The 16,556-nt window shown below is 42.4% G+C and overlaps 1 protein-coding gene across 1 annotated transcript; it reads left to right on the plus strand.

The window, feature by feature from the left end:
- The first annotated feature begins 2,783 nt into the window (after nucleotides 1-2,783).
- Nucleotides 2,784-6,690, plus strand: LOC109487242. Its single transcript, XM_019791228.1, has one exon. The coding sequence runs from the start codon at nucleotides 3,330-3,332 to the stop codon at nucleotides 4,155-4,157; it is 828 nt and encodes a 275-aa protein (XP_019646787.1). The 5' UTR covers nucleotides 2,784-3,329; the 3' UTR covers nucleotides 4,158-6,690.
- The last annotated feature ends 9,866 nt before the right edge of the window (nucleotides 6,691-16,556 follow it).

Below are 16,556 nucleotides of genomic sequence, written 5' to 3' on the forward strand. Positions count from 1 at the left end.
TTCGGCTCGCCTTGTTTTTTTTCACCCGCTCGCATTAGATTTGGAGTCTGCGGAGGATGTCATCCATAAAATTTACGTGCTGTGGCCTAATATGTGCTACAACTACTTCGAAGCCCTTGAGCTACTCCTTTTATAAGAGGGGTAGAGATACTGTATAAAGCTGCCATTACATTAAGCTGTCGGGGCTCTGTCTCTACGCGCAGTGTAGTCTACCCTCAAGCCACTTTTTACCGACGAATAATCGGCGGGGATATTTCATCCATTTGATAGGCTTACTACGTTTGTTTAGTCTTCACCAGGCCAGGGAATCAGCTACTGGGCTTGAGAGAACTATTTTAATAGTATGGTTGACTAAACATCTTGACAAATTATCCTCCCTGTTTAGCCAATTTCTGCTATGTTTCCAGGTCACTGAGAACTAGGGTTTGATATCGAGAGGCAATTTAACAATGTATGGGTCTATTAAAGAAATATAACCACTAGTACTAGTATTCAGTGTTGGGGAATGGAGAAGCATTTTTGCACTGAGTCTGCAGAATTATTTCAGAAAAGACGTTCAAAAACTGTCCACAGCCATAGGATTGTAGCCTCTACCAGGCTTTGGGGAAACGGCTGGAAAGAGTAAAAAAAAGGCCGAAAAGATACATGATATGCTAGGGGAGCGGCAAACTGTTCCTTAACCGCAGACAAACTCTCCTTGCATATTATCACCTGACTATCTATTTGGCTAATTTCTACTCCTTCCAGCCGTTTCCCGTAGCCTGGTAGAGGCTAACATCTTATGGCTGTAAACAGTTTTTGAACGCGATGTTCTGAAATGATTTTGCTTCCCGAAGCCTGTAGAGGCTAGTAAGGCCATGTTGATTTGATTATATGGATGACATCCACGCGCGCATGAATTTTCGGCCGTTTCCAAAAAAAAAAAAGTTTTCAACCATACTGTAAATCGTACAAAACAGTTGCAAAATGAGCAAAATATACCATAAGTTACAAAAAAAATTAATAAAAACTATACCTATGTCGTAGAATGCCAAAATCAAACGAAAAAAGACGAAATTGTAAAGAAATGAACTTTATGAACTTGAAGATTATTCGCCAAACCATATTCTGTGCCATTTGCTCAACCCTCATGACCACGTAGATTTCAAAATGAAAAGAACTTTTTTTTTGCAAAACTTTTTTTTATTCGCACGCGCGCATCAGTTTTGGGGCTCCAGGAGAATGTCATCCATATAATCAAATCAACATGGCCTAAGGGGGCCAATCCTCATCAATGTCACACAGACAGTAGGACGTCCAGAGGCCGATTCAGGTCAGGAGTCCGATTCAGGTCATGGATAGATTTATTGAATAGTATTAGGGTACCATTGTTCAAGGGCGTATAACTTGTCAGTGGGAATATTGCATTGTTCAAAATCGTTCGAAATACATTGTATGTGGCACGAACATTATTTCCAGTGGACGAATAGCTCAATCAAGAAAAAAGGCAAGGGAGGGGGAAGAAACTGAATATCTCCATTAATCTACCATATAGAGAATTTCTGAATCTCTTTTTGGTAAATTTATAGAGAACCACATAGAAACGTTTTGGTGGTATAAAGGGATAAAATTTTCTACCTATCCCATTTAAAAGTAGTTAGCACGTTTAAAACTGTTTAGTGCTAAATAAATGGGATGAATAACCAAAGCTGTAAGAAGATCTAGTAGGACGTGTGAGATAGAAAGAAATCTGGCAGAGAATTTGCTATAAGGCCACAAGAAGTAATTTTTATGGATGACATCAGCGCGCGCATTAATTTTCGCCTGATTTTGGAAAAAAACAAGAAATTTTGTTGCCTTCTGACAGTGTTCGACATGCCGAAAATGGGCAAAGATGTCTGTTGCCATGCCGGAAGGTGGATGGCAGATAACTATGAAGAGAGGAGACAAGAAAAGGCTCTGATTTAATGTTTTGTCTCTTACTTTGATGCAGTGATATGTGATGTTGGTAAACAATTTGTACAATGATTGAGTCAACATTTTGAAATGTAGGAACACTTTTTTTTCGCCCGCTCGCATTAGATTTGGAGTCTGAGGAGGATGTCATCCATAAAATTTACTAGCTGTGGCCTTACGGGAGAGAGACAACACCCATCCCGCCCGATTGGCCTCTGCAGCCGCCTTCCACTGACTGACACTGCCCGGGGCTGGCGGCGTTAGCAAGCCAGACATGTGGAGTGGTGTATCACATGATAGACTGATAAGGCTTGCAATTGGCAACCTTTCAGTAACTTACATTACAACAGTTACGTATACTACAGAGTCAAAATTACCGAAATAAACGCCTTCATCACCAGAAAATTATACATTATGAATACAGTTCTCGATGCGTTTCTATGTTTGCTAGATTTTTTCTTTAAACGAAAAGGTGAGTGGTATAACTGAATTGCTGTTTCTGTCAAGAAAATAGCATTTTTATCAGTGACGCTACAACGACCCATCCTAACCTAAAGCGAAGAAATCAAAGCAAAATTTCGTGGGTACCAAGGTGTTCGCAAGTGCTCAATATACATGTACACCAAAATATATCCGAAGACATATATCTGTATTTCCCTCAAATGGCTGAACTCACATGGCCTGAAATACCTTCACATCGCCCAAAACAAACTACATGTACTTTGAGAGACGATAACGATGTCAGTGTCAAGGGGGCGAAAGTTTGACGCAACGGGGTATCTTAGTCAAGACTCAACGTAGCTAGGGTACAAAAATTATCAAGTAATACATAAAATTACTTTCCTGGGTTAAAAAAAATCCATTTAGAACAGAGCGGGGCCCAGTAAGACGTACAGCTTTCATTTTACCCAACAGACCACGGCCTAATATAATCCCGTACGGCGTGTGAACGTGCGTTTCCGGAGCAATGATGTGTACACATCAGGTCTGCCAGCCACATAAATCTCGGATATTTCGCGTGGTTTTCCACGGTGACGGTGAGGCTGAAGACATTGATGTGTTGTCTGCGGCCTCCTTAGTTGTTGGTGTGAAATGAGGCGGTTCAGATGCCGTCAGTCGGCCGGCGGGTTGGGCTGCGGACGTCCGGCTGCCTCCTGCCTGTGTCGCGGCCGTTCTAGAACGCCAGGGTTTACCAGCGGCGGCAGCTTCCATTGTGAGGGCACAAACAGATATTTTCCCCAAGCTGCGGACGCAAGCAAAAAGAACAGATGATTCGGATTACGAGAGGAAGCTGCGGCATTTGGACAGATTACGGCTCCCTCCCCGCACGCGCCGGGGTTTGGCGTGACTCTCCGCGATCCAATCGATAGGGATGGCCCACAACTGCTCGTGTAATGAGGTTGTGTACTAGGGGAGGGGACATCAATTATAATTCCGCCATGACAACCTCGTCTGCACGTTTCAGAGGTTGCCTGAGTTTGTTCCGGCGCTCGTTTGCACTGCATTCCATGGCTCTAGCGCAGGTCATCGGCAATGCTTCAGCGGGGGAGACCTGTGTCATCCCAGCGACTGGGAAGAACGGTACGGCGAGGACTTTTGTCTGCCCGGAACCACTCGATAGCGAGAAGGACACTTACTGCTGCGGGTTCTCTCCCAATTACTTCTGCTGCTCTAAGCCGTTCGACACTTTCGCAGTTGTGATGGGAGGACTTCTCACCAGTATTCTGTTCTTGGCCGTCAGCTATGCCATCATCGCGTACATCAACAACTTCGTCAGGAGGCGGCGTGCCCGCAGAATCCAACACGGCATGGCGCCCTGCCGGCCCGACTCGGAGATTTTCCAGTTCGCGGAGGGACTCTCGGCAGAGGAGCGGGAGAAGGCGATTCTGGCCAGGGTTACGGGAGACGATAGCCCCAGTCAGGATCAGCGGGAGTCGCCGCCGCCTTCGCCGCAGCACAGGTTGATCCTACCGGCAGCGGAGTGCAGGAAGAACTCGTCCTCCACGTTTAACGACGAGGAAGAAGCGGGTCTGCACTACAGGGAAGACCTGGAGGATCACAGGGTGGAACTGGACGAGGATATGTTCATGACGGACGTGCGCACGCGAAGGAGTGCCGAGGGGAGGCCGAAAGGTGCCGCATCCCGTCTGGAGGACCACGCTGCTGTAGTGATCTTGCCGAGCGACAACCAGGGTAGGACTACCACTACTGCCATCGCCTAAACCAGCAGGAAACTAAAAACATCACACGGGAACATTTCCTAGGACTTTTGTCTTCCGGGATGCATAATATTTATGCACAGTAAAATATGTGTGGCAGCAAATACGTTGACTACCAGGTGCTCATCCGTACGTACACAAAAAAGGTATTTGGCAAGATCGTTTTCAGCTTCCAGTACAGTATCAATGGCGTTCATTACTTTTTGATTTAAATCATGTATGTTGCATAACGTTTTCACGATACTACCGGGGGCATGAGGTTGCTATGTGAATGTTCAGCTCATCAGAAAGAGGATTTCGAGATTACCGTTACCCGTTTTAAATCACTTTGCCGGCATTAACCGAAGGAATGCTCTTAGTGCTCTGTTTTACTGGCCCCAGCTTACACTGTGGTGCATGGGGCAAGCAAGAGGGTGTGTGTACCACACGCAAGTTTCTATCCCCGTCAAAACATTGTAAAAACATTTTTCTCTTCAGGAAAGACTCCAAAATTTGTTTGAAATGTGAAATTAGACAGCAGATGCCGTACTAATATTAGGCCAGACGTTCCGAGCGACATTGGCCCCAGTAATGCTATTACTTACATGCCTGATTCAGTTGGTAAACAGATTTCAAATGGAAAAGAGGTCTCTGTGGATCGTGTCTAATGAATGGCACCGTAGGGCAGAAGTTCTCATCTATCTGCACACCATTGGGTTCACCCTAGGGACCGTTTTGTATCATCGTTATCTTCTTCATACAAAAGTGATTTCGTGTACCTCTTCCCTCGAAAATGTTGAGATCTTCGCTCTTACGTCATTAAAGCAAATGCTGCATCGTAGCAAATATTCTAAATTTCCCCTCAAATTCTTATTCATATGAGTGACAAACGCTGGACCAAACATGCACACGTATAAGAAAACTAGATTCGTTGACCGTAATCGCCCGTACTGAAGATACAATCCCCAGAATGTTGCTGAGCACTTCCGCTTGGCTTGTTCAACAAGGTCAGACAATAGCGTAGTGTGTTATACAATCTATCTATTTGTCTTTTTCATCAACGCAATTCGACATTTACAAATGGCAACGATATAATGAATGAATAACTCGTAAACACGGCATCGGTTGTGCTCTAATTTCTCACTTGAAACAGGCATAGAAATTGCTAGAATTAAAGTCCAAACATGACTAACACGACTACACCCAATCGATTAGACAAGGAATGTCAGCATATCACATGGTGATCATGTACGTCCGGTTTTGCTTTATCTTTCACTTTATCTTCCGTTCTTTTTACAACATTCTCCTTCTCCCCTTGCACTAACATGAGGTTCGCTCGGGTAATGCTTCCGGCCTGTGTTCACCGTAACGTCACGCAAGTATTTAATCAGGGAGAGATTTGAGCGCCACAGCCAGATTAGGAAACCCTCGACGGGATTCTGCGATCCCACACATGAAACCGATTGAATCTCTGCCAACCATTTTGTTTATCAGCTCGTCTAAAAACGATATTTTACTCTTGTACACACCCGTTAAATTCTGCGATCCCACACATGAAACCGGGATTCTGCGATCCCACACATGAAACCGGGATTCTGCGATCCCACACATGAAACCGATTGAATCTCTGCCAACCATTTTGTTTATCTTCTCGTCTAAAAACTATATTTTAGTCTTGTACACACCCGTTAAATTCTGCGATCGCATACATGAATTCTGCGATCCCACACATGAAACCGGGATTCTGCGATCCCACACATGATACCGATTGAATCTCTGCCAACCATTTTGTTTATCTTCTCGTATAAAAACGATATTTTACTCTTGTGAACACCCGTTAAATTCTGCGATCCCACACACGAAATCGGGATTCTGCGATCCCACACATATGTACATGAAATCGGGATTCTGCGATCCCACACATGAAACCGATTGAATCTCTGCCAACCATTTTGTTTATCTTCTCGTCTAAAAACGATATTTTACTCTTGTAAACACCCCTTAAATTCTGCGATCCCACACATGAAACCGGGATTCTGCGATCCCACACATGAAATCGGGATTCTGCGATCCCACACATGAAACCGATTGAATCTCTGCCAACCATTTTGTTTATCAGCTCGTCTAAAAACGATATTTTAGTCTTGTAAACACCCGTTGAATTCTGCGATCCCACACATGAAACCGGGATTCTGCGATCCCACACATGAAACCGATTGAATCTCTGCCAACCATTTTCTTTATCTTGCCGCCTAAAAACGATATTTTACTCTTGTACACACCCGTTAAGCAATGCTTTTTGTATCGAAATGCCATTACTGTACATGTACTTTAAAAGATATGGTGCGTATGTTAACTACATCGATATATCGAGAATGCCACGCATAGCCCAAAGTGCCAATTTTTCACCAAATCGAATCAAAGTGTGGTACAAAAGAAGGATGTAGAATGGATCAATAGGATTAAAAAGCCTCTATTGTACCCATCCGACAGTACGTTTTGTCGGCGCCAGGAAATATTGTTACCAGTTCATGTGACAGCAATAAAGTCTGAGACGGTTCCTGAATATGTCCCTTGTCCCGTGAGAGCGTCAGTGTTAAGACACAGGGTGAAACACACGATCCTCCGTAGCAGGCTTATAGAACTGGGGGTTTGGTGGTCTTCGGCTGTTTTCTGATTAGCCCAGTTCTAAAAAACGGGGGTAGTTCAACCAGGCCGGCTATGTTGTCTATATGCAATCGGAAAATAGCACATAAAAGATCCCAAAGACCCTCAAAACCCCCAGTTTTTGGCATGCTATGGAGGCTACGATCACCTAGAATATGCGGCGACAGTATATGGGATCCATATACAAAGAAATACAAAGATAAACTGGAGAGGGTGCAGAATCAAGCTGCAAGATTCTGTACGAACAAGTATAAAGTGCTAGTGTCACGGAAATGAAAAGAAACCTACGGTGGGTCTCACTGACAGGCGAAAAATGTCCCGACTATGCATGATGTACAAAATTACTAGTAAATTGGTGGATATACCAAGTATTAAGTACCTACTACCAGCTCAAAAAAGAGCAAGACATAGTCATGCCTTCAACGTATCAGAGCTATCAACCATAGGCTGAGGGGTTAAAACTCCTTATTCCTGGAACTATCGTAGAGTGGAACTCGCTGCCACCAAGTATAGTAGGTATAGTAGGGGCATTCTCACTAGATAGCTTTAAACAATGTTTAGAGTTAGGTGTTCAAAGGCTAGGCGTAACAAGTCGGTGTGATACAGCAAGCTGCCGTCGCGCCGCGTGCCTGCGAAGCTGGTGTGTAACGCCGAAGGGCGGCTATACAGATACAGAAGCTGGTGTGTTACGCCGAAGGGCGGTTATACAGATACAGAAGCTGGTGTGTTACGCCGAAGGGTGGTTATACAAATACAGAAGCTGGTGTGTTACGCCGAAGGGCGGTTATACAAATACAGAAGCTGGTGTGTTACGCCGAAGGGCGGTTATACAAATACAGAAGCTGGTGTGTTACGCCGACGGGCGGTTCTAACGGCTATACAGAAGCTGTTGTGTTACGCCGATGGGCGGCTATACAGCTACAGATATAGACAGATCACGTACACGACAGAATAAGGCTGACGTGTGGACAGTTTAATCGCTTCCAGCCAGCATCGTTTCGCGGATCGACATCACTGGTGGGAAGATAAATGTCTCCTTACGTCTGAACAGTGCCTCAAATGTCGCGCTGTTATTGAAATTTAATAATTCAAATTTTTCATTTTGCACCGACAAGCGTTGGTAATTGGACTATGTGGGTAATTTTGAAACAGATTTAAGACAAAGTCAAGGATAAGCGAGTTTTCAATATAAGGGAAGCACTGGCTTTTCTATGAACAGACATGTGGTAGACACATAGCGTATCCTCATGACGTCATTGGTGCGTCATCCGCAATATTGGTGTCCATCTTTAGATTTACTGATCAATGAATCTCAGAAGAATGACGCGTGTACCCTCCATAGCTTTAGTAGATACGGCCACTTATTCATTAACATCCATCTACAGCATCTCAAGTTATCCTGTTAACAAACAAAGTAACATTCAACAAACACAAAAAGTCCACTGCAGTGATGTAGGAACCCATGGCCATAAAGCCCATTTTTAAACTTGACCTTCCTCTTTACTATTTCTACCCACCTATTAAATCTAATCACGATCTCGAGTTTTCCTGTTCACAAAAAACACACAAAAGATCCACTGCAGTGACGTAACCCCCCCCCCCATAACGGCCCCATTTTTAAACTTGACCTTCGCGTCTTTCCAACGGTAACCTGCCTACCAAAAATCATGAACATCCATTCATGGCATCAAGAGTTATCCACAGTCACCTCACTGTAGCCAAACCAAATGCATAACCTTCTATCGAAGGTACTAGTAACAAGAAAATTGTTGCAATTTACCTCATATGATGAGCGTATTATCCCCGGAAAGGAAGTTTGAAATGTACCTAGTGATTTATCTTACGTCGTGACACGATGATGAACCGTCGTGTCATGCGGCATTGTCGCCACTCCGTATATCTACGTCAGCCGATCCTTTGTGCTTTTGTATGGTCGAAAGAAAGGTGTCTTCGCGTGGAAGGACTGTAAACAATGCGGCGAGGAGAAAGAATTCCTTTCTCAGGTGAATATCAAAGTAAGGTCAGCCGCTTGACAGCGCCGTCTTTCTTTGATTAACGTAGTTTTTTCTTTAAGAACAATTTAACCCATTCAATGTCATAGTCCTTATTGATGCATAGCCTGATTACGACACATAACGTTACACGTATACGTTCACATGCGCTTTCTTTAAAACCCTGTCATACATTCACGAACGCTCCACGAAGTCGTTCCCAAACAGAATGGCTGGTGTTCGGGAGCACTCTGACAAGATTTAGGCCACGCCTACCTTTTGTAGATGACTCAAAAACGAATTTGAGTTAAATTGGAGTCAAATTTGATTCCTGAACACGCCACGAACACTGCTGACTTACAGGTGGTTGGCTTGTGTTTTGCTGACGTACGGTCGAAAACCAGCCAACTATGATCGAACCTCCTGATGAGATTTAAGCTTACTTTACGGTGCTTACATGTTGCTTAAAAGAGTGCCATTGAGCACCATTACGCACAAACTTAAAGCTAGCTTAAAAGTAATATTTAAGCCCGCGTAAAGATTGCTTAAATTTGCTTATTAAAGAGTGCCAAAACGGAACCTTTAAGCATGCTTTAAGACTGCTTGAGGTGTCCTCCCTGGCTAATTTGGCATTTTAGCTTTCCATCGTTTTCTCACAAAGAAATTTAGAAAGAACTATAGTTGTACTGAATATTGATACCTGGGTACAAAAGGGTTATGAATATGATTTTTTGGACCATATGGATGACGTCATCACATTTTATTGCCCCAAATGTAATTATCTTTAAAGTTATAACATAGCACTTTGGTACAAGTAACTGAAATAAAAGTATGATTTTCATGTGCATAATGGTGAAAGCTACAAACGTACGTTTGCACAAATTGATATCTACTGATTGCCCGTAGTTATTAGAGAATAACTAAATTTTAATTAGGCAATTAGGTTATTCTCTAATAACTACGGATAATTAGTAGATATCAATTGTGGCAATAAAATGTGATGACGTCATCCATATGGTCCAAAAAATCATATTCATAACCCTTTTGCACCCAGGTATCAATATTCAGTACAACTATAGTTCTTTCTAAATTTCTTTGTGAGAAAATGATGGAAAGCTAAAATGCCAAATTAGCCAGGGAGGACACCTTGAATAGCCGATTTCGTGCAGTGCATGAACGCCCCGGCTAGTGTTCTGGCAAAAATGCACGTTGTAAGATAAGATAAAGAGGCCAATAGATCACGTCTTCTCATATCCTTCCTAGGTGGGAACCCAATACTGTAAGTAATAAAGATGCCACGGTAAATTTTGAAGGGACGACGGGATCCAGGGGCTCATAAAAACACGACACCGGGATAAGTGGTGCATCTGTGACATATCTCCTACCTATCTCCGTACTCATGGTGGGTAACCCGGTGATATGTCATACTTTTACTGTCAGCGTCGCCCGGGAACACGATATTGTTGTGCGTCGTTCTGAGATTGTTTCGGCTCCCAGGATAGCAGCGGGGTTGTATTTAATCTGCGTGTCTTGTCTCCCAGGTCATGCGCGGGGAGATTTTATCTTTATAGTTTTCTTTTTATCAATTTTTCATCATACAGTTTACGGTGATGTCTGTCTGTGATGGTATGGTCTCTGTGGGTTGCAAAGAGATGCCGTAAATTGAAGACGATACTTATGTCGCAGAATGCCAAATTCCATTCCAAAGGACAGGAAAATGTGTAGGAATGAAAATGAAGAGTCTATCCTTCACCATGCCAATAAAAAATTGTTCAACCTTCATGGCCACCTAGATTTCTCAATGAAGGCACCTTTTTTGCCGAACTTTTTTTATTCGCATGCTTGCATCAGTTTTGGGGTTCCCAGAGGATGTCATCCATATAATCAAATCAATATGGCCTAAGCCAGAAAACTGCCTCGACGACTTTTCCTTCTGTGCCCGTTTAGTAGATTCACCTGCGTGACTAGATATAGGCTTTCTTATACACGTATCAATGTAACTTCAATAGATGCTTCTCAATCTATATCGTAGGGGAGCCTGCATGCCCTTTTTCGTAAGGCGTAATCAGGCCTTCTGAATCTTCGTAATCCGTAGGCAGCCTCCCAAAAAATCAACGTAATTCGTAATAGTACATTAGCCGCAAAGCGTAAAGTCGTAATCAGCTCTGAGACTTTAACGTAATTTGTAATCGGCGGCGAAATGTTTGCGTAATTCGTAATCACTACACCCCCCCCCCATGCAGGCCCTCTTGTAGTAGACATGTATTCTGACACCACATAAGAGCCTTACAAAACTGGCCTACGCCCGTCTGGTCTCTACTCAAATTACGGTATTCTGATTGATTCCTATACAGTAACAGCAAGTAACAGGGCCCAATAATGGTCAACCGACGTTACTTATAAAACTCATTATTATACAAATGAGCCGACAATAAAAAAGGATATCACGTTAATGGAGTCATCAATCTACACAGCGAACTTTCCATCTATCAATCTCTTTTACAAGCCGTGTGCTCAAATATGTCTTCGAATACAGCCAAGTTAGTGACATGGGCCAGAACCCCAAAATTCATATATAGAAACTTTATTGCATGTTCATTCCACGGGGGATAAATGCACAGATGTACAGAGTACAATGCACTAGAATGTACTACAACAATAGTAATATAGAAAGGCTAACATCAGTCTAAGGTATACAATGCTTAAGAAGAAATATAACGTTATATATAAAGTGGTATATATCTACGTTCTAATGGCTTCTTCTCTCTTTTTGAAACATTTTGTAATATACTTACATACTTCATTGATGACGTCTATATTTGTACATGATATGATATATTTAAGTGTCTTCTTTTGATAATGTTTTACATTTTTTGTCGAGCTTAGTTGAACTGAACAGTGATTTACGTTCGTTATCATATAGTATACAGTCAAGCATAAAATGCGATTCATCTTCAATACAAGAATTATTACAGAATTTGCATATTCTATTCGAATTCGAATTCTATTCGAATTTGTATATTGGTACCACCTGAGGTGGCAAATTCTCCTTAGGCCACACCCATTTAATATCTTGGTTAAGGGATTCGCCCGCTTCATATTTTTTTGATTTGTAAATAAATAAATAAATAGATGAATAAATTCAGAATCAACTGCAAAATGCTCATATTTTTCCCTGAACAGTTAAAAACAGTCCTTTTCTTCCAACAGTTATTCCATCTTTCAATGCAATTGTATCATTAAAAGTTCAAAATTCATTGTTTAAATTTTGAATTGAACCAGCCTGTTGTGTTGACTTCATGGCTCCTATCGTACCATTTTGGGCCATAATAGGATGCCTAGGCCTCTTTTTTCGCCCGCCCGCTCCATTATTTTTCTAGAAAAATCCGTTAAACAAGAATTTAACTTGGTGTGACCTCATGGTTTTTGAAAATTTGGGTGTTGGGTGGAATATATTTTGATATGATAGCAGTCGCAGTTTGGTAGCTTTGACCTTGCTATCTGACCTTGAAGTTTCAACCCCATATGGACCACGTCCTTTTCTACTTATACTGAGGTCACATTTCCAAACCGGAGCCCGACCGGACAGTCTTATGGAACGATTTAGAAACATGACCTCAGCATTATGATAAAAAGGGGTGTGGCAAATAATCAAATAAGTATGTAAAATTCACACGTACCTCCTTTTTATCTGAAGTACAATTTGTAAATGGTTAAATTGATTAGAAAGCGTACTAAAGACTGTGTATTTTGATCGTAACGAGGAATGCGATGCGACCCCATACGGACCACGTCCCTCTCTACTTATAATGCTAAGGGGAGTGGCAAATAATGAAATAAATATGTCAAAGTTCCTTTTTATCTGAAACACAATTTGTAAATGGTTGAAATGATTAGAAAGCGTACTAAAGACTGTGTATTTTGATCGTAACAAGGAATGCGATGTGAACCCATATGGACCACGTCTCTTTCTACTTATAACGCTTAAGGGGAGTGGCAAATAATAAAATAAATATGTCAAAGTTCCTTTTTATCTGAAACACAATTTGTAAATGGTTGAAATGATTAGAAAGCGTACTAAAGACTGTGTATTTTGATCGTAATGAGGAATGCGATGTGACCTACATAGTTTGAATGATTTCCCTTGCGTTTGGATGAAGCTATCTGAGTCTAGGAGTAGCGTGTGTAGTCCAGTGGTTAGCGATCCTGCTTCTGGACTAAGAGGTTGGGAGTTTGAATCCCGGCTGTTTCCAATGTCGCTCACTCGACATGCACGCTACTGTTTAGGGTCGCAGTCCTTCGGACGGGATGTTAAGCCGTGGTCCACTGTTCATTGTGCCTGTCGAAAAGAGCTAGGGGAATTTCCCCGGTACAATGAACCTGTAAATACTGTACATATTGTCTGTCTTCTCTGTCAAGACCAGTGGAAGATGAGCTCTTCAATGAGCTAAACTGGATAGAGATCACTTTCTTTCTTTCTTTATCTGACGGCATGCTCTACTACCGGACGTTTCTTATGCACCCGCGCATTTCCGCCCTAAGTCCATGGGATCAGTGGTATCATTGGAGGAAACAAGATTTCAGAGGTTCTCTTCTTCGCAAGCTCCGAAGAGAACTACGTTTCCCGTCTATTTCACAGACAAACACACACAATTAGGGTAGTGAGCTCACCGTATCATTGGAGGAAACAAGATTTTAGAGGTTCTCTGGAAAGAAGAGCTAGCGAAGATCTTGAGGCCAAGAAGCATATGATTTGGTCAAGAAAGGGAAGCAGTTGCGAATTTCAAAACTAATTCACTTGTGGAGTGGTGTAACATACAGATAGCATACAGGTGCTTTTTCAACAATGTAAACTTGGAGTAGAGGTATACATGTCGAGTTAAGGTGGGAGATAACTATGCCTGAGGACTTTTGGGGTCTTCTTAAAGTACATGTTGCAGTTCAGTATGGACAGGATTTTTTCTCACAAAGTGTATTGTTGCAAGACGATAATTTATGCAATTTTTATGACGTCAAGATGACATCATCAATAGTTAGGCCACGCCCATTTAAAAAAAAATTGAATTTTAAAGCTAGGGCTTCAGTAAAAACCCACAATATTTCTCAGAAATGTACCTACTAGTCATAGTTTGGATTTTTTCATTTTCCTAAAAGACGATTTTTTATGAGTTTTTTTTTTTCGAGAATGTTGAGTGTACCCCATGCCGCTAGTCCCTACAGACTCAAATTGCACCGCCTTGTTTCGGCCAAACGTGAATTTTTAGCTTAGGGTACCACCAACCTACATTGAACGTCGGTCGACTGGTGTTCGGAGGAAGGTTCTGAATTTGTGACAAGGGCTTGATTAAGTAACCGGTTAGCTAATTCATGAGCATGACTTACAAGTTTAACAAGACTGGCAATGAAAACATACATTGCCATTATTGTTTGAATGGCACTGCCATTATTTCATGATTTTGAGGAAGACTGGGTACCTGTTAAGTCTAGACAGATACAGTGCACTCCTCCCCTGCTGAGTGTATATTGAACGAGCCCCGGGGTCACAGAACGTAGGGCCATTGGGGCAGACAGGTCTTCCCAAAGGTTTCCAGGAATGTGGGCATAGATGTGGGTCAGAGAAATGCCTGTGGACATTCCATGTCTGTGTACAAAATGCCTGTACAATTCTTGCAAACTGCACACAATACTGTACCATTAGGCTCCTCCCTGAGACGTCGCCAAAAACAATGTAACTCTATTCCAGACGTACGCAACCCATTTGGAACAGTTAGTTTTACCCTCACAGAATTGCAATGCTGAAATGGTTTCACTGTTGCCATCATTGGCGCGCACAAAGAAGCAATTTCCCAAGCTTAGTGTTGATCTGTTCCCTACATCTGCTGGCAATATGTGACTGTAGAGAGCAATTGGCGTTCCGCTAAGCAAAGTTGCCTGGATGTCATCGATCAGCATTAGTTACCAAATCCTCGTCGGGGGAGGGAAGATTTCCTTTTCCTTTATTGGCCCCACGTGATGGAACAACAGTACCAACATCCATCTCAAACGTCCCCACCTGTAATACCTGTAATCACTCCACTTCTGGTGCAGTTGAGGTCTGTGTGTAGATGTTCTCAGGGCTCGAAATTAGCAGTGTCCCTATGGCCAACGGTGCAATAGCTCAATTGGTAGAGTGCTCGCTTTGTAACTGGGAGGTCGTGAGTTCAAACCCCGGCCGGGTCTTACCAAAGACTTTAAAAATGGTACACACTTCTTTCTCTGCTTAGCACATATGAGAAAGAGTGTGGGAAGGTCAAACACACAGCACTACCAGCGGACTAGCCCCTTGCTGTAGTGCCCTGCACAACTGTGTGTCGCCCAAGGGCTAAGGAAATGGACATGGGCACCAAACCCTATGCTCTGTATAGAGCACGGGAGACAATTTTTATGGCCACTGACCACTAAAAGTAAAAAGACACTTTGGGACATTTTTGGGACATCAGAACAATAATCAACATCAGAATGTCAGTCCCTTTGTTTAGTAGGCACACGTCCCGGCTTTTGGCTACAGACCCCCCCCCCCCTCGAATTTCCTGTCTATTCTGCAATTCTAGTAGTCAGAACGTAAGAAAAATAAAGTTGACTTGAAGTTGAAGTCATACAATACTTCTCGAAAAACAGGTTGGGACATTGGGACATCCTCATTTCGGGACAATTGAAATTTATTTTGGGGACAGTGCTGGGACAATAGAAAGACATTTTTTGTTCTCTTTTCTTTAACAGAGTGGTTCAATGCAAAGCCTATTCGACCACTTCTCGGCATTGAATTAGAAATATGAGAGAAACATGACTTTGTCAAGAGATGGCGGTGAACGTTTGATTTGAAAGCCTGTAGATTGTAGGTTGGTGGAAAACACTTGTCAAGGAGGGAATTCCAAAGCTTGGCCGTACGGGGAAATAAAGAAACTGTCACTGTAAAAAGATTTCGAACAAGGAATTTGGACGGCGAAGTTGTGTGAGCTAGTAGAGAACCTAGTGGGAGTTGATTTCGAGGCCTGATCCTCCATTTTGTACCAAACCTAATCAGGTTGGAAACCATTGCAATCAGAGATGGCCACATTATCCTATCACCCAGTATTGATCACACTGTGTGGTCGATCATTAGGAACCCTGTCGCCGACCATTACAAAGCCTAAAGACGCTATAACAGGTTGATGTGTTTGTCTAATTTTCTTCAGACTGTAAAAAGGGAAGGCAATAATGCAGAAAATGCCCAGGCTTTGAAACTACAAATTACTGCTGACTGTTGCGGATCGCCAACAATTTCCGTGCTGGGTTTACGTACGGTAACAGGACATTCACATGCTACTGGAGATCATGTACCAGTTGATTGCCTTTAAAAGTTTAAAGATACAGCAAGCCGGAGAAGTGGCGAGGATTTTATCGGTATTAGGCCATACCAATTAAATTTGTTGTTTCTCGGATTTATGGAGCGACAGGGCGAAAAAAACTGGCCAAGGAACCCCATGGTAGCCGTAAATGTTACGATATGGGCCATGAAGTCAACATAGCAGGCTGGTTTATGATTAAAACAGTAGATTTTGAGCTTTTAATGAAACAAAGTTGCGTTATTACATTGTAAAACTTAACCATTAGTAAGAAAAGGATTTTCGTCAACCGTTGGAGCCAAAATGTATCTTTCATTGAGCATTTTGGAGTTGATTTAGAACCTAATTTTTTTTTGCAAATCAGAAAAAATGGACAGGGCGAATCTAGAGACAGCACTGTT

This window comes from Branchiostoma belcheri, unplaced genomic scaffold (genome assembly GCF_001625305.1).
Source record: "Branchiostoma belcheri isolate BF01 breed outbred unplaced genomic scaffold, Haploidv18h27 scaffold110, whole genome shotgun sequence".
Lineage (NCBI taxonomy): Eukaryota > Metazoa > Chordata > Leptocardii > Amphioxiformes > Branchiostomatidae > Branchiostoma > Branchiostoma belcheri.

Excerpts from the sequence above, each read along its gene's own strand:
- LOC109487242 (XM_019791228.1), top strand. The coding sequence starts at position 3,330 with ATGAGGTTGTGTACTAGGGGAGGGGACATCAATTATAATTCCGCCATG.